The sequence below is a fragment of the Terrapene carolina genome, unplaced genomic scaffold (assembly GCF_002925995.2).
Source record: "Terrapene carolina triunguis isolate 2854851 unplaced genomic scaffold, T_m_triunguis-2.0 Scaffold174, whole genome shotgun sequence".
Classification (NCBI taxonomy): domain Eukaryota; kingdom Metazoa; phylum Chordata; order Testudines; family Emydidae; genus Terrapene; species Terrapene triunguis.
This window is the reverse complement of record NW_020664525.1, coordinates 1,691,864-1,717,616: the sequence shown is the minus strand read 5'-3', so window position 1 is coordinate 1,717,616 and position 25,753 is coordinate 1,691,864. Positions and strand designations below refer to the sequence as shown.

Below are 25,753 nucleotides of genomic sequence, written 5' to 3'. Positions count from 1 at the left end.
CGGCAGCTCCCCACCCCCTGGCCCGGGGATCCGTGCGGCAGCTCTGACCTAGGGGAACCCCTGGGCTGCCGGCGGCGCGCTGGCCCAGGGGAACCCCTGGGCTGCCTGCCGGCGGCTCAGACTCCCTCTCCCTCCCAGCGCAGCGGCCACTGTAAAAAAAAAATGGGGGTGCTGCTTTTTGGCGCCCCCAAATCTTGGCGCCCTAGGCAACCGCCTAGTTGGCCTAAATGGTAGCACCGGCCCTGCCCCACTCCCAGCCCAGGGACCCTCTCACTGGCAATCCAGGTCTGCTCAGATTCCAAGCTGGCTGCTGTTTCCCTGGACTCCTCCCTACCTCACCTCTCTGTCTCCTTACCTATCTCTGGCTTTACCCCAGGAGCTTCCTCCACTCCCCACGGCTACTTCACCTCCCTAGATCTCGTCAGACTCTCTAGTCCAGGGCAGAACCCCAGGGCTTGATCTCCTCCTGTCCCTGGCCAACTCTCTTCCCTCTAGGGCAGAGGTTTTCAAACTGTGGGGCACACACCCCTCAGGGGGCATGGAGGAACATTTCGGGGAGCAAGTGGCAATGCCAGGCAGCTCATCCAGCCCCACATGGCAGGGTCTGGGGCAGCCTCTATGGGGGGTGGGGAGGGAGCACCACCTCCCACCCCCCAGACTTACCTCAGTGAGCCACCCAGCCTGTGGGTCAGCGTCAACATCCGCCGTGGCCACACTCATTTCTGCTCCAAGCAGTCTCTGCGCCCCACGCTGGCTCTGCCCCCAGAGACTGTCTCACATGCCTTCCCGAGAGGGGTGAGGGGCCGGTATTGGCCCTGCCTGAGTGGTGCTGCCTGGCTGGAAGGTAGAAGCAGCCCACTGCTGAGGAAGCGTTGGCCGTGCCATTGGTAAGCAGCTGTGTATTTGAAACTTACAAGTGCAGGTAACTTAATTAAAGCTACGCGAAGGTCTCTGCTAGGTTTATGAGCAGCTCTATTGAGCATACTTTTGCACGGGTCTATTTTTGTCTCGGGGATGCAACCAAAAATTGTAACTTGGGGGGTGCGGCTCAGCTCAAAAAGTTTAAAAACTGCTGCTCTGCAGAGTGACTGCAGATCTCCACCCTGCTCTCGCTTCCTGGCTTTCTAATCCCAGCCCAGCTCCTGCCCAGCTGGGCTGCATCTGCCATTAGGCCCTGGTTTGCCTCTAGGTGCACCAGTCTTAGGTTAATGGGCCCCTCCAGGCCCACATTAACCCCCTCAGAGTTTGTGTGGGGCAGACACTAGGGTTACCATATCTGAACTTTCAAAAAAGAGGACACTCCATTGGGGGGGTAGCCCCGCCCCTTAGCGACTCCCTTCCACTTCCCGCCCCCTGACAGCCCCCCCAGAAACCCCAACCCATCTAACCCCCCTGCTCCCTGTCCCTGACTGTCCCAACCCCTCTCCACACCCCTGCCCTTCTGACAGCCCCCCCGAACTCCCGACCCATCCAACCCCCCCCCATATCCCTGTCCCCTGACTGCCCCCCTTCTCCAACTCCCTGGCCTCCTTACCGTGCCGCTCGGCTTAGAGCAGGTGTCTGGCTCCGCGCCCCAAGGAGCGCCCCGCCCCGCCCGAGCGCTGCCGAGCGGCGTGCTGAGGCTGTGGAGGAGGGGGGAAGCGGAGGAGGGGGGAAGCGGGGGAGGGGCTCTGGCCGCTGCTGCCAGCCCCGCCGCCGCGTTCCCTCACAGGCGCACAGTCCCACCCCCCAGCGCTGCTGGGCGGCGTGCTAAGGATGCAAGGGATGGGGGGAGCCGGGAAGGGGCTTTGGCTGCCGAGGCCCCAATGCGAGCGGCGCTCGGCTGCCCTGTCAGCCGCTTTTCGGTCGATAAATAGCCGACCGGGGGGAAATCCCGGACATTTTTAGATTTTTAGAAATCCCCCCCGGATGGCTATTTAAAGAGCGAAAAGCTTGACATGTCCGGGGAAACCCGGACATATGGTAGCCCTAGCAGACACCCATCACACAGCCTCCACTCCACGGACTTTCTGCCATGTGCCCAGAGCCCCCAAAGACAGAAAGTCCACAGAGTGAAGGCTGTGACTGTGGAAAGCAGCCACATACCCACCCTCCTCCACTCCCCCTCTGCAGGGGGTCGACAGAGCAATGGGGCAGGTGATGACGGGGGAGAGAGTGTAGCCAGGATACCATGGAACATGATGATGATTCAGTGCATCTGCAGGGTAGTCGCTGCAAGCAGAGCACGTACGGGTCCCGGCAGGTTTTAAAGCAGCCCTCTGCTGGAATATCTCCTCCAGGGGTGTGGTGGTGGAAACACTGCATGCCCTCTTCCGGGAGTGAATTCCCTTAGCTTCCGTGAGGCCCTGTGAGTAGAAGGAGATACCCACTTCGTCAGGGTTGTGGGCCCTTCTGTCTTGCAACAAATACTGTACTGATTCTTGTCTGACATGGCAGTAAAGTAATGTCTGGAACCTCAGGACGAATACATGTGCCATGCGTTAGAGCAGGATAGATTAAGACGCTGGTATAAATGTTTAAAGAAACATTCATCCTGGCTGTGATTTACGTCAAGTTTCAGCCCAGTATGACTTGAAGTGTCTGAATCATTAAAACTTGGAAAGCTTTTTATTTAAAAAGCTAGGCTACCTTGATATCTTGGTAACAATGCTTACAAGTGTAGTGAACTTCATTGCCTGCCAGTTTCAATGAAGTGCCACCCTGGTTTCAAACCAGTCCCCTTTAGACAGGTAGAGACGCTAAACAAAACTAGGTTGAGAGTCTGGGGTAACGCTACAGAACACAAATATGATGGGCCAGATGTTGGACAGGTCTGTGAGTAAGGCTCCTGAGAAAAGAAGGTATCCGCTCCGGGGAGGCAGATTTCAAACATAAATCTCTCAAGCATTTCCTATAAATGTGAATCTTGGCAAAGCACCAAAAGATATTAACGATTCAACCAAAATATATGGGTGGATCAAAGAACAACTTGATGATGCAGGGAAGCTCTTGCGTGACACAAACAAAGCAAAAATGACTTTCCAAGAGGGTAGCTGGATGAATATTGTGTTGTGACACTGAGCCACAATTACTAATAAAGGACCTGATTTTTACCCCATTCATCTCTATCGGAGCAGGATTAATCCCAAAATTTCCCTTTTAATATTTTCTCTCTTGAAAGAGAAAGCTTGGTCCACAAGCCTATGACCTAAAATAAGTGTTAACCACAGCCTTGCAATCATAACTATTTATTTGCCCAGACGCCAAATTCACTCTCTCATGCCATAAAAATGATGGGAAGGAGGGTGACAGTTTTACTTGCTGGCATAAAAGATAAAAGTCTCGCACACAGGGTTTTTTGCCTGGCTCTTTTAGTCACTCTCCAACCTTAGCTGATTTACATGTTTTTACAGGAACGGGGAGGCAGGGGTGACACGGCATTTGAGCTGCCAACCTGTAATCAGACAGAGGCAATGTGGAAACAGCTGAGTTAGAAGCCCTTGAATATTGGGGCTTTATAATGGAAATGTTGGCAGACCCTTAACTACAGCAGCGCTACCGGGCGCCTCTACAATAACTAAGCCAACTACCTTGCAGGATCAAAAATTAATAGACATTTCAGACAGGTTTTGAGGTTTCGACCACTGCTTTTCAATTGCAAAGACTTTTGCTAAAGTTAGACCCTGAGGAGGTCAAGCTTTTGGTAACATAAACATTTTGTCTGATTAAGAGAGACTACTTGTCCCTGATTTTGAGTAGTAGTTTTTAGGTCATCCTTAATTTTTTACTGACAGTAAAGAGCAGGTCATTGACCTACATACAGAGCTATTTTATTTTTCTCCCTCTTGATAACAATGGCCAGGACACCTATGTGTCGGGTTCTTCTGTATTCCCATATAGTCGGCAATTCACCATGGGGGCAGGACTTAAAACCTTTGAGCCTCTGAGTGACTGGGATAAAAAAAAATTACCTGGGCTTCCTTCCAGCCATTTGAGCTTCAGAATCCATAAGAATTCAACAAAAAAAAAGCATATCAGAGCTTTAATCTAGGAGCTTTTTGAAGAGATTTAAAAAAAAAAGTTCCAGTAAAGTTCACTCTTACCTTCTTCGCTTTAGGAGCCATGCATGCCAACTTCGCCCTATTTAGTAGAGAGTTCCTCTCCTTGACCTCCTTTTTACAGCAGAGATAATTAACATGGTGGGGTAAGACGAGTCTCTAAATTCACTGCACTCAGTCGTTTTTTCCCTTTTGTTAAAGGTGGGATGATTAAAAAGAGGAGCATTGAGTTGATTTTTCCTTTAAAGAGACTAAAATTGAGGGGGAGAAAAGGTTCTTTGCTTCTAAACTTTGTCAGTGGCGCCAGGAGAAAATAAAAACAGGAGCCTAGAAAGAGTCAGGTGCGCTGGTGCTGAACTACTGGGATCTGTGGGAAATTTCTGTCTGCTTCAGACTGAGATGGAGACACAATTGTATGAAATGAAAATATCCATTGTTTTCAGTGAGGAACGTGCACGTTAGCAATGGGCTGGCGTGCTCCAGGTCAACCTGCGCATGCGGCGAGGCCCCTCCATTCACACATCTCCTGCTTTCCACATGGATGGGAGAAGAGAGATTCTGCTGTGGCAATGCATCACTCCACCCCATTGCTTCATACAGATGGGCTTCTGGAGCAGCTCCGTGGACTGGAGGCCAGCAATGGGAGAGGGTGGAGCAGGTACTCCCAGGCCCCTGTCCCAGCTCTCCTCCGAGGCTTCTGTGTGGTACTAATGTTCTGGGACCCCAACCCATGGCGGTAGGGAGCCTTGCCAATCGCAGCTGATGGTTGGTGCCATCACAACCAGCTGCAGCTCCTCTGTCATGGTGGCTTTTGGAGATCCCCATGGTTGGAAAGGGTGCAGCCTTCCAGAACCCACAGCACCCCTACACTCTCTTCCCAGCAGTAGGGATAATACCAGGGAAATCCAGAAAAGGGGAGGGGGGAGGTGCCAATGGCAGAGCCCATGGGGAACCTGCATGGAGAGTGGAGTAGTAGTCATCGAACAGCGATCCCTGTTACAGGGTGCCACCTTTTCGTAACCCTAACCAGGTCCTGGGGCGAGGAAATAACACGCAGCCTCTTACTGTCATCCTGTGTGTCTCCTGCTCTTGTTATATGGTGTCAGAAGTAAACTGAATCTTTGCAAAAAGACAGCAAGTTAAGCCACCTGAATTCCTCAGTCTGAAAAGGAACCTGGCAGCAACCTGAGAGCGACGTTTTTTTATGCTTCCAAGTTTTCCATGAAATAATGTTTGCAAGAAATCAAAAGGGTAGAGGGTGCTGCTGCTGCTAAAGATCCATGCGTGAAATTTTCAGCCTAGGAAGATGGAGGTATCACAGATGACCTGTATGCTATGCTATAGAAAACAGAATGTAAAAGATCCACTGAAACCACGTGTGATTTCAAATGGCCTTTGGGCTAAGTGAAGGGCTGGTGAAGGGCTACCTGAATTAAAGGGGAAGGATAATTCCTTGGTAACAAACTACAACTCAGTCATTTTTAAGACTCAGCTGTTGCACAGACCTATCAAGTGGCAGTGCTACAACAGAACATGTATCACTTCTTGCTCATGGAAACCTGGTGAACTAATAGAGAATGGCCCTCAACTAGTTAGTGGCTCATTGTAGCCTTTCTTTTTGAAATATCAATTCAAGCACACCACATCATACTCTTCTGCTAATGTATTTTGATTGTGCATAGTAAGAGTCATTACAAATAGCAAAAACAATGATTTAAATATCCCTGGCAAATTCAGTGGACCCATATTTAGCATTGCTGGAATACTGCAATACACTCCACAACATCTTAAGATCCATCGGTTCATAGACTGGCACTAAGGTTTTTTTATTCTTCTGCCTAACAAGGCCCTTGAGCTAGAAATAATTAATCTTAAAGCAGTTTCCAAAGAGCTCTGCAACAGGAAACTAGAAGAGAAGAAATATTACAACAAGAATGCCAAATACTTAATCCCCACCCCTTGCTGGAGGAAAAAGAATTTTAGACTCCAACAAACTTTGTGCACCAAGGTCCTACGTCAGAACAATTCCTGAGATCAGTCCCAGAGGAGGAACAGGAAACATCTCAACAAAACCAAGGAGGATACTGCCTCTGCTTCTGGAGAGCACCCAGAAAGCCACTGTCCATGCTTCTCTGCTGAGAGCTGTAGTACGCAGCAAATAGACGTTCCAGGTGATGCAGTCAACTCAATGGCTAAAACAAGCCTCTGCAGAAGAAGCAGGATCAGCAAACCACTGAATTTCAGAGTTGTTATTGACAGATGTCCACCAATAAGAGGCAGATAAGCCTCTCCTCTGTCAGGGAGCTCAGAGCATTTACCCTGAACTTCCAGCCTAGATGTGTCCATATGTGTTACATGAATTAGCTGGACTGGCTTGTAGTTACTTTTGGTTGATTTAATTTACATACGTTTTCTTTAAAGGCAAGATGTAACAGTAACCACTGGAAAAATAGGATGCTGAGTTCTGATATGTGGAAGGAATGTTATCTAATATGGATCAGGGTAACAACAACAGGACCAGGAGCAGGAGGAAAAAATTTACTCTTACCAATACAGCTGGTCAAAAAATCCATTTTTTCCCCTGAAAAAAATTGTAAACAAAAATTTGCCATTCAAAATTTTGATTTTCTGTGGCAAATTTTTGGAAATGGTTTGAATTTTTTATTTTAGATATTAAAATAATCAGGTTTTTTTATTTATTTATTTTCTCTTTTTCAGCACAGAACGAATTATGTCATGGAGTTTTTCCACTTTTTCCTTGATTTTTTTCCATCCTTTTCCCTCTCTAACTTTTCCAATGTTGGAGAAGCTGTAAAAAGTTAGTTTGGCAAAAGGGGGGAAGAGAGGAAGAGTGTGTTGAGGGAAGAAAACTTGGACATTTTTCATGTTATTGCACCTCGTCAAAAAGAGGAGATGAAAATTCTACATTTCAAATATATTTTGATTTTTAAAAACCTAAAGAAAAATTTCAGATAGAAACAAAATGAAAATTCTCCTTGCCTCCAATTAGCGAGACAAGGAGGGTGAAGTAATGTATTTTATTGTTAGTGAGAGAGACAAGCTTTTGAGCTGATACATAGCTCTTCATCAAGCTCTCTCACCAACAGAAGTGGGTCCAGTAAAAGATATTACTCACCCTCCTTCTCCCTCTAATATCCTGGGACCAGCCTGGCTACAACAGCACTGAATACATTGCATCAAAGGACATTTTCCCACAAAAATCTTCCTTTCAATTTAAACCCCATTTTCACAGAGGAAGATATTTTCAGTCAAAAAATGTTGACCAGCTCTACTTCCCCGTAATCATATGTGTCGCTCACCTTTATTACCAAAATAGTTATTAAAGGAGTGACTGGAGAGGTAGGAGGAAAACCAGGAGAGGAAGGAGTCAGGAAAGCTAAAAGAGCACATGAATTCAAGGAGTGTGTGATCAATAGTGTCAAAAGCAGAAGCGAGGTCATAGAGTCGTAGTGTGTAGGCCAGAAGGGACCATCAGACAATCTATGTCAGGCCACCAACATCCACCGGCCCCCGTAATCTAGAGGTCAAGGAGGAGAAGATGGCATACAGGCCCTGTCGCCTAGCTATGAATATATTTAATTACATTGATAACATGGACCGATCACCACACATTTGCAATAAAAGCAATATTATAGATCAGCTACACTAATGTTAACGTACGCAAACCTAACAACGTCTCCTACAAAGGAACTCTCCCATACGTACTCTAACACCCTTCTGGCAACCCCCTCAGAAGCCTGACTATACAGTGTGGCCAGAAAGAAGGCTGGTCAGAGTTGGGTTTTGTCACACCAAAAAGTGGGGACAGAATTCAGGAGTCAAGGACCTTCTTCTCAAATGCCCTGTCTCCAGCCACCAGAGAAACAAACCAAGGAACTATCAGCTTGAACAGGGCCTGCTCTGGCTTTTTTGCCGCCCTAAGCAAAATAGCCACCCACCGCCCTCCCCCCCTCCCCCCAGCGCTGCAGGGGAGGGCGCCTAGCCCGGCCGTGGACCCGCAATCCCCGACCGGCTGGAGCGCCGAGGGGGGGCCGGCGAGCCCCCGGCGGCCAGAGCGCCGGGAGGAGGGCGGCGAGCCTGGCCGGGGCTCTCCGCTCTCCGCAGCGGCCAGAGCGCCGGGGGGAGGGCAGCGAGCCCGACCGGGGCTCTCCACTCTCCCCGACCGGCCAGAGTGCCGGGAGGTGGGCGGCGAGCCCGCCGCGGCCCCGCTCTCCCCGACCAGCTGGAGCGCCGGGGGGAGGGCGGAGAGCCCCCGGCGGCCAGAGCACCGGGGGGAGGGCGGCAAGCCCGGCCGGGGCCCGCTCTCCCCGACCGGCCGGAGTGCCAGGGGAGGGCGGCGAGCCCGGTCGCGGCCCTGCTCTCGGGCCGGAGCGCCCCGCCGCGCCGCACCCCTCCAGGCGCCGCCCCAAGCACATGCTTGGTGGGCTGGTGCCTGGAGCCGGCCCTGAGCTTGAAGGTCTCAACTGTAAGAGGAAGACACAAAGAGAGAGGCAGCCACTGAGATAAACAGGACCTCTGCTGTACTAGTGCATTCTATTCACATCTGTTTGCAGAGATACTTTTAACTTAATAAAGTTGGTTACTTAAGATAAAACAGAAGCAGAACAGAAGTGCCTTGATGTGCAGGAAGCACCCTGTAGGGTCTCTAGGGAGCTTCATAACCAAGGAAGGGAGCTAGCCTCATTGCTGTTTTTCTGTCTCCTCCTCAGAGGTAATTACATGGGCAGCAGAGCGCTCTCAGAGATGGACATAAAGTTAAACCCCCCTTAAAGCTAATGTTGCACTTCGAATATGTCTACATTGCATTGTAAACCCAAATCTGTCAGACCCAAGCTTGTGGGTTCAGTTTTCCAAGACCACACTTGAGAATCCACACTGCATTGTAAACCTGGGCTTACAGTTTCTGGACCCAACTCTGGTCTCACAACTGTGCTAACGCATCCATGCTGCACTACGCAGACCTTTTAACTTGGGTCTGTGGCTTGGCTTGCATTCACACAGCAGAATGATAGGGCTTAGACCCAAGTCTCAGCAGGACTTGGGCTCTGACCCACCCCCCCCTTAGCAGGGCCTGTGTCCTGAGTGCTTGCTGACCCATGTCAGACTGATTCATGTGTAGACAGAAGGAGGGCTCGGGCTCAAACGTGAGTCAGAGCCTGGACTTTGTGTGCAGTGTAGACACGCCCAAAGTGTCTCCCCAGCTAGTGGAGAAGGAAGCTAAGAATCCTGGCAAACTGCCTAGAAGGACGTGAAAGGCAGTGTCTGTCTGGTCGTGAACTTTGGGAGGAAAGAGTTTAAGAAAATAAATTAAAAAATAAGAGGCCATAAACATTGTTGAATTTTCTCAGGCATCACCCAGCCTCTCAGAACCAGCCATCTGACTTTGTGAGATGATGAAGAATTGTTATTTTAGAGGCTAGTTTATACTACACTTATTTATGTACTGAATGTCCCCCTTATAAGTTCATTGGAAGAACTAAGCTCATCACCGACAATTCAGGAAAGCATTTAAGCAACGCAGAAACATCCCCATCTTAATCAACCATGGGGACTGAATGTGGAACCGCCAAAGCGGAAAGCACAAGTGAAAGAGCCTCAAGCTGAGAGCTTCAGCAGACCCATATCCTCTGTGGATCAGGCATAGCGGCAGGTACATAGTACACTAAGCAGTGGGTTACATGCTTCCCCTGGAGAGAAGACACTCATTCTCAGGCCCACAGCAGTTCAAGTCCCCATGAGCCCCTGCTATGTGATAGCCACCATCTTGACTAACAGTGGAGATTGGACCAGGGACCTCCAGAGCTAAATATGTGAGTCTCTAGAGACTGATCTAAAGAACCAGGACCTGTAGCAGGCTGTGAACTGGTTACAGAGGGGGACACATAACATGCACCAAACAGTGGTATGCACATACACTTAAGGGCTTTCCTAAACCAGGACTACAGTGCTGAGGTTAGTCTGATTTTAATTTGTCCTTTACAGGTCACCTTCAAAAACCAAAGGGCCAAATGGAGCTATGTCAATTTGCACGAGCTGGGGATCTAGCCCATACCTCCAATTTCCATGGAAATATAACCATTGAATGAAAGAAAAATGAGAGAAGGGAGGAGAATTAGGTGGCTACATAACATGTTGTCAGAAGGGTCTCCAAACAGATTTTTCATTAGGCATCTGGTTGGTAGTCTTTAACATGGTTACAAGTCAGACTGTTCTAGGCACCAAAGTCAAATGGCAACGTATAAGGAGAGCTAAGGGCAAGAAAACCTGCTTGAAGTTTATGTGAGTCAGTCTGGACCTGAGCAAGATTCATTTCAGCCACAAAGGAAAGTAAATATCTCCTCAGAACCAAATAAATCAGATGTGGGCAATATCCGTGAGATAGGGATTGCTGTACAGCTGAGCCCAATACTGTCACATCAGTTTCTATTATGAAACCTACATCCCAGAATATTTTCAAGGTCTTGCATTATTACCTGTGAGTCTCCCCTCCTCCCTCCTCTCATTACCTAATAGAAATCCTAATCACAGCATGGCCAGTTGTACCGGCATTGGTGCCAACTGCCCTTTGCATGTACTGCAGAATTTGACATTGTTTTGCCACCATGTCACCGTTACAACGGTTACAACGTCAACTTCTAGTAGAAAAAGTAGCAGTAATTTTGATTCATTTAGACTGGCTTATCACATTCACTTACTCGCACTAAAAAACCATTGGTGTGGACTGTTTATCTTTAACCCCCTTCTGTTTGTCAGAAGGCATTCTGTGCTGTGATAGAATATTGTAAAGGGGGGGGGAGTGTCCTTTTAATGGCCAAGGTTTCATGACAGCCTGAGATCACTCTTTTGTAAATTTCCAAGATTACTTGTATTACAGGAATGTTTTTGTTTAAACACAAACTCTGTTCTTCTTGAAATGGCAGGCGCTGCTACATGGGACAGTCCCCAAAGTTGGGTAGCAAGCAATTCTGTACACTGCTCACAAAACACATTCCCTTCGGTGGGCTTGAACCAAGAAAGGAAGTGTTCCCTTGCAGTACACACAAGGGGTGAAATCCTACATTCCTTATTCAGGCAAAACTCCGAGAGACATCAGTGGGATTTCTGTCTGAATAAGGAGGGACTCAGGAAAGACTGCAGAGCTTAGCCAAGGAAGAAGACAAACCGGAAAAGCAGTTCTTGTTGGATAACTGCCACTCATGCCCCAATGCACTTCCAACTCAAAGGTTTAACCTCAGAATGAAAACATCTGTTCTCCCATTGATGCAAGGCAATTGGGAGACTTCCCTTGCAACAATTTGGAAATAGACCATTCTGGTGTGAGTAAAGTTATGCTACGTTTGGAAAGCCAGGGAATATGTTTCAGCACCTTACAAGTTTCTGAAACTAGGAGAAGGCACAGGTGGTAGTTTTGGTCACTTAAATGGCAGAGTCAGAAATGGGTGGAGAAAGCATTTTTAATGCCAGACCTGCCCATGTACATCACCCCATGCATCTCAAAGCAGCCCAAGTCAATGCATTAGGTAGCTATAGAAGTTTTTTTCCCTTCTAGTTATTCTGGCTCAATACCAGTGTGAACAGCCTTGACCACCGGCAGCCAAGGTCCAGACAGTGGGTTTGATGTTTTCAGCTGAGACTTATTCTCTGATTCACTTACAGCTGATGTCTATTTAAAGAACCTTGCCTTTCCACACTGCCTCCCGCCTACACACAGACCCTTGCCCTAAGGCATACATGTCAGACAAGAGTTGGATTATATGGATAGTCTGCATCACACTCTGGGGATGTTATCTACACCAAGAGATTAAACGACTGCAGACACATTGATTGCATGAACTGGCTGATGGTCTCATGTGTCCTTGCAATGGTTTAATGTGTCTCCAGAACAACATTGATTTTGACAAAACCTTTCTGGCACATCCACACGCAGTGCCCGCCTTGTAACCTTGCCTGTACCAGTGGACGCTGGGTCTCCAGGAGCACCTACTATGTAGTGCCCAGAGCCCTTGCTGAGAGCTGGGGCTTTGGGGCAATTCCCAAATGTGTAGGGATGGCACTGGGAGGACTGGCTGCAGCATCGTAGCTTTCCGTATGGAGAAGAAACCGCAGCAGGCTACACTGATACAGCCAGACCCCATCGTGGCCCAGGCATTGCAACCAGGCACTAAGGAGTCTGGGGGCACCTTGAGGAGAAAGGAAGGGCACTGGTTGGAGAGGTTCACACTCAATACCAACCCCAGGCAGTTGAGAAATGTTGGGTGTCAGTGCCTAGTTGTCAAGTATCAGGGGGTAGCCGTGTTAGTCTGTATCTACAAAAACAACAAGGAGTCTGGTGGCACCTTAAAGACTAACAGATTTATTTGGGCATAAGCTTTCGTGGGTAAAAACCTCACTTCACTTCTTCATCTGACACCCAACATTTCTCAACTGGCTGGGGTTGGTATTGAGTGTGAACCTCTCCAACCAGTGTCCTTCCTTTCTCCTCAGGTGGCCAAGGCCCGGGACCTTAGCCCAGTGTTTGCACTTGCAGCAACCAGCCAGAGTCACAGCCTTAACTTTTCAACAGCTGGGGCTAGAAGACTCTGTCACATAAGCCAAAGACGACCACCTTCCTCCCCTGCGCCTGGAAAGCGCTTGTGGGTGGCTGTGTGGACCATAGTCCCCAAAGCTGGAGAGATGAGCTAACGGCTAGGCGCAGCCATGGCATGCAGGGAGCGGGCTGCTCTCACCTTGCTCCAGTGTTGATAAGGCTGTGGATTTGGGGCAAATAATACCCCAATACGCATGCTCAGTGAATATGCATGACCTCATTTCCATAATCCTCTCTAACACCCCCTCCCCCACGCTCCTGCTTCCTCCTTGAGTTTCACCTTCCCCCCTCACCCCTGTCTTGCCTGAGGCAACAAGACCTTTTCCCTTAAGCTCTGGCAGGGCCAGGGGATCCCCCCTTCTCCCTATGGAGTATTTTCTGGGGAGAGGGAGCCAGAATCTTGCTCTCTCCCCAGTCTGCTGATGAGCTTCCTGTCTGTCCCCTACTCTGCACTGTAGCCTGCTGTCCCTCCCTCCCCCTGCTGACCAGCTGGCTCTGCAGGGAAACCACAGCTGTTGTGTAGCTCTGCCAGCGAGACCCAGGTTCAATTTCCTATGCCGCTACAGCCGTCCTGTGTGGCCATCGCTGAGCCTCTCCTTGCTGCAGTTCCCACTCTGGCTGGGGATAGCAGCTCTGCACTCCCACGTGAGAGTGTTGTGAGGATAAATGCTTTTAAACACTGAGGTGATGGAGGCCATGTAAGTACCTTGGCTAGATAAGGGAGAGGGAAGCAAAGAAGCCATCCCTGCCAGGATGCAGAGCCTCTGGGCTCATTTCAGGCTCCCTCTCTGGGGTTCCCGAGAGGTTGCCTGAAAAGCCCGGCAGAAGGGGCTGGAAACTGGATGTCTTCGGAGGAGACTTACCAGGTCTGATGACTCCCAGCTGTTTTAAGAGCAGAGGGTGCTCTACACTGGATCAAGGGGTGTTTGCCTCCAGGTCGAGTCGCCAATGCCATGCTGTTACCAGACTCCGAGCGCTCTCCCCACACATCACCCTCAGTGCTTATTCTGAGCGGGCTCCCTTGTGTGTGGAGCCCCTTCCGGATGCAGCAGCGTGATGACGCAGCCTCGTGCTGGGCTCCCTATCCTGGGTGGGACGGTGCCAGAACCCTGGTCCTGACCACCACCCACTTCAAAACACATATGTCTCACCCACTGATTTGACCGCAGCATCAACACCTGTTTAATGCCTCCATTGTCTCTCCTTTCCTCGCTGCATCAAGTTTAACCTTCTTGTTCTCCCTTCCCAGGGCCTACGTACCACTCTGTCTCAGACCTCCTATCAGGTCACATCCAGCCCACCCAGGATGTCCACCTGGTTCCTTTTACCAGTTTCATCTTACGCTTCCCCCTGCTCCTGCACACCACCCTCGATACACGGGATGTCCACACAGCACCGGCTTGCCAAGCATCCCCCACTCCCTCCTCCAGAACTTGCCAAAAGACTCACTTCTTCTGCGCTGGCCATAAGTAGCAGGTTAAGAGTGTTTTCTAAAAAGCACACACACAAAACATTTTCCCCCTTCTGGTAGCCCAGCATGTGCTGGCTGCCTTGCATCTGCTACACTGCAACCATCTCAGGCAGACGCTGCCGATTTTTCTGGGCATTGCTCTTAAAGAAAACACAATTTACATTACATTTCAGTTCATTTTTAAATAAAGGCTGCTCATATGTTTTGAATGAGCGTGGGCACTCCGTCAAGGTGGGCCACCCCAGCCTTAACCGCATTGTTTCCATTCCTTCAACCTCGTGTCCCATCATGCCAATAGTACCTAAGTGAATTAGGAGCACAAGTCCCATCAAAAGTCAGTGGAGGCCACTCGAGCTTATGGGCTCATAGATCTGTTTTCTCTAATCTTAGTGGTCTCGCTAATGGGAGGTGGAAAAGATGGCCCAATAATAACCAAGTCATACAACTCAGCTTCCATTTCACCTTCAGTAAATGGCCGTGTCACTTCATTACAGATGTGCCAAACTTCTGGTGAAGTATGGAGCGATGGTTGATCTACCTAGTGAAGAGACACAGGAGACACCACTTCACATAGCAGCTAAACATGGCCTTTATGATCATGCTCTCCTGTACTTGAGGTACGGCGCTAGTGCAGATAGGAAGAACAGTCGGGAAGAAACGGCACTCAGCGTGACTTGCGGACAGGCAAAAGAACAAGCGGCGCAAGGAAGCTACTTGCAGGTGTGCAGATTGCTGGTGATGTACGGAGCAGATGTCAACACCACAGATGAAGAGGAGAAGAGTCCTCTCCACAAAGCCTGCAAGAATGCCAGTCACAGCTTGGTCCAGTTTTTGCTGCAGAATAAAGCGGATGTGAATGCCATTGATTACAACGGAGCCTCCCCCCTGTCCTGTAGCCTACAGACCGCAGCCTTCAAGCAGCAACTGAGGCCACGTCTCACAGTGCAGACGCTGCTGAACCACGGCTCCCAAAAAATCTGGCCTATGGCCTTTGGGAAGGTACAGTCTCACGCGTTGGCTAGAGGCAGAGGCAGTTAGCCAGCTTAAATACCGGTGAGGCTTTTCCAAGGGGATCGGTAAAGGGCTACAGTAAGGTTGGCCAATTGGTTGCTAGTTCTTATCCAGGCCAGTAATGGCGGAGGGCAGTTAGCATCCCATGGCTGTGCAGTGGCCGATGTGAAAAGGATTTGGTGGTTTCAGGCAACTTTCCAGCAGATAGGAGTTCACATCACAGCATCACTGGTGTCCTCGTTGGCCATCTCAGCAGAGATTGACCTGCTCTCTTAGCCCCATTTGAAGTGACCCTTTTGGCTGCGGTGGGGCAGTGAGGGCTAAAACGTGCAGTGCAGCTTGCTGGAATGTCCCCGGTCTGTAGCCAAGCAGAGGAATTAGCCCTCTGAGGCCAGCCACCCAGCTCCTTGCCTGAGCACCAAATTCACTCGCCCAGTTCTTTTAAAGAAGGGAGGACAAAGCGTCTTTCAAAAGGCCGACGTCAGCACTCAGCTGGCTGCTGAGGGAGTGGTGAGCAGCTCTATTCGATGTAGGAACGGGAACAACAAGCTAATAGCGCCCCACGCACGTAGCGTGTAGTGACAGTGGGTAACATTTCCAACAGCACCTAAGTGACTTAGGCTCTGAAGTCCCCTTTTCAGAAGTGACTTAGGAACTTAATACTATACTGGCATTAGAAAAGGTTCAGAGAAGGGCAACTAAAATGATTAGGGGTTTGGAACGGGTCCCATATGAGGAGAGATTAAAGAGGCTAGGACTTTTAAGCTTGGAAAAGAGGAGACTAAGGGGGATATGATAGAGGTATATAAAATCATGAGTGATGTGGAGAAAGTGAATAAGGAAAAGTTATTTACTTGTTCCCATAATATAAGAACTATGGGCCACCAAATGAAATTAATGGGCAGCAGGTTTAAAACAAATAAAAGGAAGTTCTTCTTCACACAGTGCACAGTCAACCTGTGGAACTCCTTGCCTGAGGAGGTTGTGAAGGCTAGGACTATAACAGGGTTTAAAAGAGAACTGGATAAATTCATGGCGGTTAAGTCCATTAATGGCTATTAGCCAGGATGGGTAAGGAATGGTGTCCCTAGTCTCTGTTTGTCAGAGGGTGGTGATGGACGGCAGGAGAGAGATCACTCGATCATTACCTGTTAGGTTCACTCCCTCTGGGGCACTTGGCATTGGCCACTGTCGGTAGACAGGATACTGGGCTGGATGGACCTTTGGTCTGACCCAGTACGACCATTCTTATGTTCTTAACTTACACCTCATTGCAAGTCACCTGAGCTCCACTGATTTGCAATGAGATGAAGGTTCCTAAGTCACTTTTGAAAATGGGCCTGAAGAGCTAAATCAACAGAGGCGCTTCGGAAAATGTTCCCCAGCGCGATAATAGCGACTGTCAGCTTCCATTCTGAGAAGGAAACATTTCTTGCGGTAGGTTTACATCATTTTCTTTAGAAACTCGTCATTTGAATCCAGCACCCAAAGCAGGGTACAAACTTGAAATACGTTGCCAACATGCATTCAATTAACTTACATGTTGAGGACTAAACATTTCCTCTGGGTAACGCCAGTGAAGAAAACGGAGTTACCCTACATATTAACCTGCCCTAGAAGGCTTCTGTGTTATGAACTCTGTCCCATGTACACAGGCCACTCTGTGCTCACACGTGTGTCGGCAGAACCAACAGAGCTGGGAGCATCTAGCTCGTAAACTCTAAGCCAGGCGGGGCATCAAATAAAAGCTCTCAAACTGCAGCAGAATGTCAGTGTCTTTCACAAAACAAAAAAAAGGCCAAGATAAATTAAACAGATAAACCACGTCCCACTGCTTGGCCCCTTTCTAGGGCCTTCTCGCCTGAGCTGGGGGCCTTGTGCAGGTGCCTACCTGCTCCCAGCAAGCAGCTGGAGCTCAGTCCCCATTTAGCTGCTTGTTGGCCTTTGATCTGAGGACCAGGTGACCTGCAGCTATGACCTGAACCCTGGGAGGCAGCTAATTAGTTCCATTGGGGACTTAAAGGACCATCAGCTCCCCTGACATAAACAAATAGTTCTGGGTTTGGGAAGGAGGCACGGCTGGGTTGTTCTATTTAACCATCTGTCTCCAAATCTGTGATGTTCCTCCCTGGGGTAACGACACTGAAGTCAGTGCAGTTACACTAAGAGTTCATGTGAACACTGTGTACAGTGTGATTGTTTGATGTGCCCAATTCAGCACTGCATTAGTCCAGTCTGAGGCTGGTGTGCCTCCACGAAGGCTTTGTCTACACTGGAACCTGAACGACAAAAGTTTTGTCGTTCAGGGGTGTGAAAAAAACACACCCTTGAACGACAAAAGTTTTGCTGACGAAAAGCATCGGTGTGAACGGCGCTTTGTCGGCAGGAGAACTCTCTCCTGCCGACAAACAGCGGCTACACTGCGCGTCTTTTAGCGGCACAGATGTAGCAGCACACCCTGTAGACATAGCCTAAGTCACACGGTGGTGAATCACACCCCGTATATTTTTTGCCGCCTGACCTTGAGAGGTGCTGAGTGCCTCTCAGGATCAGGCCCTTAGCATCACATATCATGTGGCTTTAAATCACGTTTTAATGAGCAATGCTGGTCACGTGCAGACAGAGGGTAAAGTTTTCAAAAGTGCAGGGGTTTATTGCCCTCCATGTTTATGTTAATTAAAAACATGTTGGAAACTTAGTTCAGTGATCAGAGAGGTTTATATCCTGCTGAGAATGTTCCATTGGCCTTAGACACCTAAGTCAGTTAGACACTTTTTAAAATTTTACCCAGAGTACTTTGCTTTGTAAAGGGATGACTTTTTGATGTCCTGTGAAAGTGCTCAAATTCAATCTGACTTGAGAGGGGATAACCTTTCACTGGGATCTTGCTGCCTGGAGTAATGAACATTGAAATGTTTCGTGGTGATGGGTGTATGAAGTCTATAGGAGGGTAAGGGGGCAAGGGTTGGATAGGCTGAAACTAGCTTTGTTGTGGAGGCTAAGAAACAGAGTGCTCTATCTATCTATCACAGAGCCATGACATATCAACTTTGTATTTTTGTCATTAAAGTAGTCTTGCTATAGCTTTGCATTTCATTGATTTTACCTCAAACCATAAAGAAAATATTATCCTGGCTTATCATGTACAAGCAAAGAGTGTAAACAAAAAGCAAATGGGGCATCCAGTGGAAATAACCTCACAATAAAAGCAAGCCTTCCACTGGTTTTTGCATATGAAGGAGATTTAGGGACTTGGTACAGAGCAGAACTTCTTTTAATATTGTGTGCACCATTCCCAAGGACTGCCTAGGTTAAGTGGGTCACACAGATAATTAGGCTGTCATTGGCAGAACCTCTGATCCTTTCATCTAGTGACACGATGAAAAGTGAAACCTCTAGTCATTCACATTTGGGTTTTTGAAGAGCCTCAGCACTGAGGCGTGTACATCACGCCCCGTGAAATCTCACAACATCACTCTGCATTTGTTCTTCTAGGTGCTGAGGTCTTGTGCATCAGTGCCAGAGATCATTGAAATCCTCTTCAATTCCTACTCTCAAGTCCCCATCTCTGAGCAGTGGCGGGAGGCTATTCCAGAGGAGATATTTCAGGTAGGAAAGCTCTGGGCTGGTTTCTTAGATATGCCTATAGCCAGTGGCGTAGTTTTGCCTCCCAAGACATGGGCTGATATCCCACAAGGCTGGAGGCCACGCCACCATGAGACTTTGAGCACTGCAAGTTCCTTCCCACACCACTCCCATATCAGAATGGTGCCTCTTCCACCTGCCCTGCACAGATGTCAATAACCAGGCCAGGTGCAAGGCAAGGAAAAATCAAGTCCCTGCTTTTGCACCCAATTGCTTAGGAGCCTGCTCTAAAATAGCCAAATGGCATCCAGGGTAAGTACAGTTTCCAGCGGACGGCGCAAATGGAAAAGAGCAACTCCAAAATGAAGGTTAAAATATGTTCAAACTGACCTTAAAAAAAGAATGCTTACTCTGGGAACGTTTTATATAGACCAGACCTAAGTTTCAGCTTTGCAGTTTTACAGTGGATTAACGCCATCCGTTCAAAAAGCGTTACTCCTGATTTACACCGGCGTGAGAGCACAATATGGCCCAACGTGGTAACCGATACGTGCATTTGTGACATCACTTCCCTGCAGGTCCTGCACGGATGACACAGAGAAATGAGTTGCGATGGTCAACGCAAAGCCAAGCATACAAAGTTACAGTCAAAAGGGCCAACAACCGAGCACTTGTTTTGAATGTTCTTTCCAGTTTTCTCCATATTGACCGTCTGTACAAAGCCTGCCTTACTTAGCTCAATGTCAGTTATAAGAGGAATAGCTTTAGTTTTCAGTTTGTTTGGTTTTTCAAATGTTGGAAAGTAACAAAAATAATTGCGGGGCAGTGCATAGCTGAGAGTAAAGGGAAATACAGCCTGAGTCCTCTAGTCAGTTCTATTTCTGATCCAAGCTAGAGGCAGCATGGTACAATGGGTATGGCACTTACCTAGGACTCAGGAAACTGGCTGTGCCACTGACCTTCTCCTGGACCTTGCACGAGCCACTCTATGTCCCTTCCCACCGCTTGCCTAGTTAGACTGTAAGTGCTGTGGAGTGAGGACTGTCTCTTTACCATATGTTTGTACAGCACCAAGCACAATGAGGTCCCAATTTTGATCTGCATCTCTAAGCATTACTGTACTAGAAATAATAATTGCACACACAAAAACCTTACATTAAAAGACCATTAAGGTTGCAAAGTCAAGCATTCAATAGTTAGGCAATGCCTGGAGACTTTAACTCAACTTCTCTTGTACATATGCATTATGATACAGTCTCGATTACACACTATTTTTTCCACAGGACCCTTGCCAGGCATACCTAGAATAAGATTAATAGTGATCAAAAGTTGTTACCCTCTGATGGCTGTTTGTGAAATAAATAGGTGATCTCAGGTCAGCTACTAATATGCAGGTTTCCACCTCATGAATCCATTTGGCCTTATGTAGCAGGGAAGCCAAGGATTGAAATCTGAACAACAATCTCGTTCCTAGGAGAGATTCCGCCAGGTCCCAGCTGAGGTTACATTGGTGTGACGAGTCGGGGAAGCACTTGCACTTCTAGTGCTGTCTCTCTGCCATGGACATACAGAGGAGTATGTTCAAGCCTGTCCCTGTCATACGTGCTGGATACACTCAACAAAATGTAGAAGTTCAGGAAAAATTCAGTGTGAGCCGTTTTGCTGCTGTTTCTGGAAATAAGGTCGTGTCCCTTCCTGGTGAGATTTGTGAGAGAATGCTGAAAAGATGAAGTACTGAAGAGTGAAGACGGCAGAGACAGTGTTAGAACACGACATGCTTATTGCACCTTTGTGGCATTGGCATACAGAAACTCCTGGCACCATGAGCCCTAGATAAGAACATCAGAGCGGCCATACTGGGTCAGACCAATGCTCCATCTAGCCCAGTATCCTGTCTTCTGACAGTGGCCAATGCCAGGTGCCCCAGAGGGAATGAACAGAACAGGCAATCATCAAGTGAAATCCCAGTTGCTTCTGGCAAACAGAGGCTAAGCACACTTCAGGACATGGTTTTGCATCCCTGCCCATCCTGGCTCATCACCATTGATGGACTATCCTCCATGAACTTATCTAGTTCTTTTTTGAACCCTGTTAGTTCTAGATAGTTTGCACTAGCAATCTCTGGCAGCTGGTCTTGGGATGATAGCTATATCTGAGCACCACACAATCTTGAATGCAGCGAGCCTCACAACAGAGGGGGAACTGAGACGTAGAGACTGTAAGGGAGTTACCCAGGGTCTCACAAGGAGTCCATGGCAGAGCTGGGAACACAACCCTGGTCTCCAGGCTGCAGCCTTAATCACAAGGCCACCCTCCCTCCTGCTCTGTCTCCTCAGGGAACGTCTACACTACAGTCTAAGATGATATTGCAGTTCAGCTGGAGATGCCCGCACCAGATTTGATCTAGCTAGCAGGGATAAAAACAGCAGTGTAGACACAGGAACTGACTTTTCATTGTGCCAGGGGGTGCTCAACCACCGGCTATGTCCCAGGCCCCACCCCCACGCCACCCTTCCCTCAATGCCACACCCCCCCCCGCCCCCGCTCCAACCCTGCTCCACCTCTTCCCGCCCTGTTCCGCCCCCTCCCCTGAGCGTGCCCCGGCCTCGCTCCTCCCCCCCCAGCCTCCTGCACACCGCGAAACAGCTGATTGCAGTGGGCGGGAGGCACAAGGAGGGAGGGGGAGGCACTGATCCATGGGGCCCATGGTGGTCGGGAGGCACTTGGGGGGTGGAGGAGAGCTGATGGGGGGCTGCCGGTGGGTACTCAGCACCCACCATGTTTTCCCCGTGGGTGCTCCAGCCCTGGAGCACCCACAGAGTCGGTGCGTATGAGTGTAGATGCAACAGTGTGAGCTGTACATGCCTGCCCAGGGACCCTGAATCTGTACTCATGTGCCATCACATCTTCACTGGCACTATTTTTGCCATGCTAGCTAGATTAAAGCTCACCCAGGTTTGCCTACCCATGCTACAATCAAACCTCCGATTTACCCTGAGATGTGCTCACATCCCCTCTCCCTGCTCAGTCCTGCCAGTGCCACCGTGGGACAGTCCTCAAATAGTCTGAGTTCACACTTGGCATCGGTCAGGGAAGGAAGGCAAGAGTGGTTCTAAGCCACCATTACACCCTTCCCAGTCCCAGGAAGCCACCGCACAGCTCTAGCTAGCACCAGCCAGAATTGTTCCCTAGGGGCTGTTCCTTCAGCCAGAGCTCAATGAAGCAAATTGCACTCTGGCCCCTCCCTCTCTTGTCCCCATCATGTCCCCTATTGCCTGGAACTAGGGTGACCAGGTGTCCCGATTTTATAGGGACAGTCCCGATATTGGGGCTTATTTTTATATGGGCTCCTATTACCCCCCACCCCCTGTCCCAATTTTTCACACTTCCAGGTCACCCTACCTGGAACTGCCCCAATATGCCCCCTGCCTAAGGAGGCAAGTATCGGGGGTAGCCGTGTTTGTTTTTGTGGATACAGACTATGAGGAGTCCGGTGGCACCTTAAAGACTAACAGATTTATTTGGGCATAAACTTTCGTGGGTAATAAACCCACTTCTTCAGATGCATGAAATACCCATGAAAGTTTATGCCCAAATAAATCTGTTAGTCTTTAAGGTGCCACCGGATGCCTCGTTGTTTTTAAGGAGGCCAGGAGGGGCTGGAATAATGCCCCATACCAGGGCAATCATCAGCTGCCCCTTTATGGCAGCATTCAGTCTCTTTGCACTGCTCCTGTAACCACAGCAGTGATCTATCATCTGTTGCTTGGTGTATTTGTGAACGGCTTTGAATGGATGCAGTACGTCACCCCCTATTTCTATTGCTTCCTTCCACTAACAGAGTTGCTGCTTAGCTCACCAAGTTCAGGTCTGTGTTTTTTGTGACCTCGGGTCATAAGAGCCAAGCTAACTGCTGTGGGACAAGGCTGGGGTTTACAAAGCGCAAACCCGGTCTTTGAAAACCCCGAGCCTTCCCCCACAAAGTCAATGGGGGCCAAACTCCTTTGAAGATCTAGGGCTACAACATTTAAAATCTCCACCCCTTCCTTTTCTGGGTGCACATCAAATTGTTAGACAGGGAGACCAGGCCTCAGCCCAGCTAAAATCTCACCCTTGTATGTTTACAACTGGTGGATGGCAGCATATAGGTATGCGGCAAGGAGCACTACAATGGTAGTCGTTGATTGCTGCTACAGCCTTTGATCCTTGTAGATCTACCCCAGCCACACACGGAAAGAAAAAAGAAAACTGGCATCTAAGGGCTGTTCTCTGTGCTTTCTGCAGTTGTTTCTACCAAGGATTAAGCAGCCATCTTAGATGCTCCATGTTTCCTATACTTCGCGTCAGCATGCTAATGCTTTATGAAGAATTCTGCTGTCAAGTATATTTAAAATCACAAAAAAATAAAACTGCCTTCCACAATGAAGTGTTGTACCTGCAGAAATTTTATGCGTGTCCTTTCAGTTGGGAATTACTTTTATAGCTGTGTTTCATCTCAGAGAATCCTACCAATACCTAGACTTCTTAACGTGCGAACAAGTTTCAGTAATGATGTTACCTTACTTAATCTAATTATGCCATTGATTTTCAGTTTGAAAATGCTCTGTTTTGTCTAGCTTATCCAAAAACTTGAATTCAAGGTTTACTCTCTCTTGCTTTACAGATGCACCTGCCCTTTTATGAATCCTTTTTCATGCTATCATGCACACCTCGGTGTCTGCAACATTTGTGCCGTTGTGCCATTCGGAAAAAGTTTGGCAGCAAATGCCACTACCTTATCCCCTCATTACCTGTGCCCAAACCCTTACAAAATTACCTGCTGCTGGAACCTGAAGGAATACTGCTTTGAACTACCTGATCCTCAGCAGTATATTACAGTATCTTCTGTGTGTGCCTTTAGAATTAAGGATCTGTCATTTCCATTATAAATAACTGTTTTTCAGGGATATACACTGTAACTTAAACATTTGCTTTCAGTTGAAACTTTGTATAGAATGTTTTTTAACCACATTATATGTTAAGGTTACACTTATCAATAGTCTATAAAGGGTTAACAAATGAGTAATAACTGTTATAAGCATATTACAGACATGAGTAGTATGTGTTATAAAAACTTTATTGAAGTCAATGAGACGACGCAGATGCATAATGTTAAATGGGTGTAAGCATCAGCAGGATCTAACCCATGTGCAGTCCTAATGATTTCAGTGGTATTATTCCCATGAGTAAAGAGAGCCAAATCTGGCCCTTAATAGAGTCCCTGCTGTAACCTTTGGCAGAATGCTGGAACTGATGAGGATAATCTATAATATAGAATGGCTTGGCAGAATTCTATTTTTATTTTTTTACCATTTTGATAGATAATATCAATATTTATTTTTGAGTATCTTTTTAGATTTTCATCTATGTAAATTTTCATGGTTAACCAAATTATGGACTTTAAGCACTTTTTTATCAATTAAAATGTTCAAAGTTGCGGGAAATTATGCGGGGGCAGACAATTAATTAATGACAGTGGCTGATAAGATTCAAAAAGTCAAAGCTTTATAAGCCACTCAAGCACAAATTGTCACCATCCCATGTCAAAATATACAAAGCCTTAAAACTGGAAATCATCCCTGTTTTTACTATTCATTTCTAGTCCATTTGTAACAAGCCTAATTCAAAGCTCTAAATCGCAGGACTTTGACTCTAATAAGTTTTCTCAAGCAACATTTGTCTCACTTTACCTATCTGTAAATGTTGATTATTATCAATGGAAATATTTTTTCATCACTTTGTGTGTGTGTGGTGAAATCAGCATTTACTGACTTTTGCCAATAAAAATCTAATTCTTCCAAGCCTAAATAGAGACAAGAACCTATTAGCATTTTAATTGTCCTTTAAAGAACAGGCTGCTGGCTGAAAGCTGGCTACTGTACATACACACATAAACTTTTTCTTTGATCCCTATATTAAAATTAAAATGGCTCCATCCTACCACAGGCAGCTTGCAGTATCTCCAAAGATGCTCTTGGCACCACATATGAGTGCAGCTCTGCTCTGAGCATGTGTCACGATGCACTGACCCTAGTCACATGGTGGGGCCCCTCCAATCACGCTGGTATGGATTAACGCAGGACACCTGGGAAGTGTTCATTTGAAAATTAAGGGAAAACATTTAGGATCCTTTCTAAATCTATATAATATAACTTTAAAATAATAGTGTTCTGATCAAAACATGGAGCGTTAGACTAATGGCCGTTGCTCTCTCTTTAACCCTCTTACATCCAGGCACTGGAGCAGGGATGTTCAAAAGAGTTTTAGGCAGTCACGTGTCCAGCTCCCAATGAGTTTCATTATTTCACATCTTCCAATGGGAACTGGGCACTAACCTCCCTTAGGCTCCTTTCGAAAGCATCCCAGCCTACAGCAAATAAGGCAAAGAAACATTACACTGTGGGTGAAATCCTGGCCCCATTGCCATCAATGGCCAAACTCCCATTGATTTCATCCAGTACGTGGGGATAAACTCAGAGATTCCAAGGCCAGAAGGGAGCATTGTGATCATCTAGTCCAACCTCCGGTATAACACAGGCCAGAGAAATTGCCAGAATTAATTCCAGTTTGCACTACAGCATGTCTTCTAGAAAAATATCCAATCTTGAGTTAAAGATTTCCACTGACAAAGAATTCACCACAACCCATGGTAAGTTGGTCCAGTGGTTAATTACCCTAGCTGTTAAAAACTAATGCCTTGTAGCAGTGTTTCCCAAACTTGGGACGCTGCTTGTGTAAGGAAAGCCCCTGGCAGGCCGGGCAGGTTTGTTTACCTGCCACGTCTGTGGGTCTGGCCGATCATGGCTTCCATTGGCTGTGGTTCACTGCTCCAGGCCAATGGGAGCTGCTGGAAGCGACGGCCAGCACATCCTTCGGCCCGCACCGCTTCCCGCAGCCCCCATTGGCCTGGAGCGGCAAACTGTGGCCAGTGGGAGCCGCGATCAGCCGGACCTGCGGACGCAGCAGGTAAACAAACCGGCCCGGCCCGCCAGGGGCTTTCCC

At 48.0% G+C, this 25,753-nt stretch overlaps 1 protein-coding gene across 1 annotated transcript in view; it reads left to right on the top strand.

Moving 5' to 3' along the window:
• The window catches only part of ASB18 (ankyrin repeat and SOCS box containing 18), a 35,960-nt gene extending 12,399 nt beyond the window's left edge, over positions 1-23,561 (top strand). Inside the window, exons 3-5 of the mRNA XM_026653967.1 lie at positions 14,611-15,115; positions 18,623-18,736; positions 23,376-23,561. Of these exons, the coding sequence (XP_026509752.1) occupies positions 14,611-15,115; positions 18,623-18,736; positions 23,376-23,561 (805 nt within the window). The remainder of the gene's footprint in view (positions 1-14,610; positions 15,116-18,622; positions 18,737-23,375) is intronic.
• Positions 23,562-25,753: the final 2,192 nt, after the last annotated feature.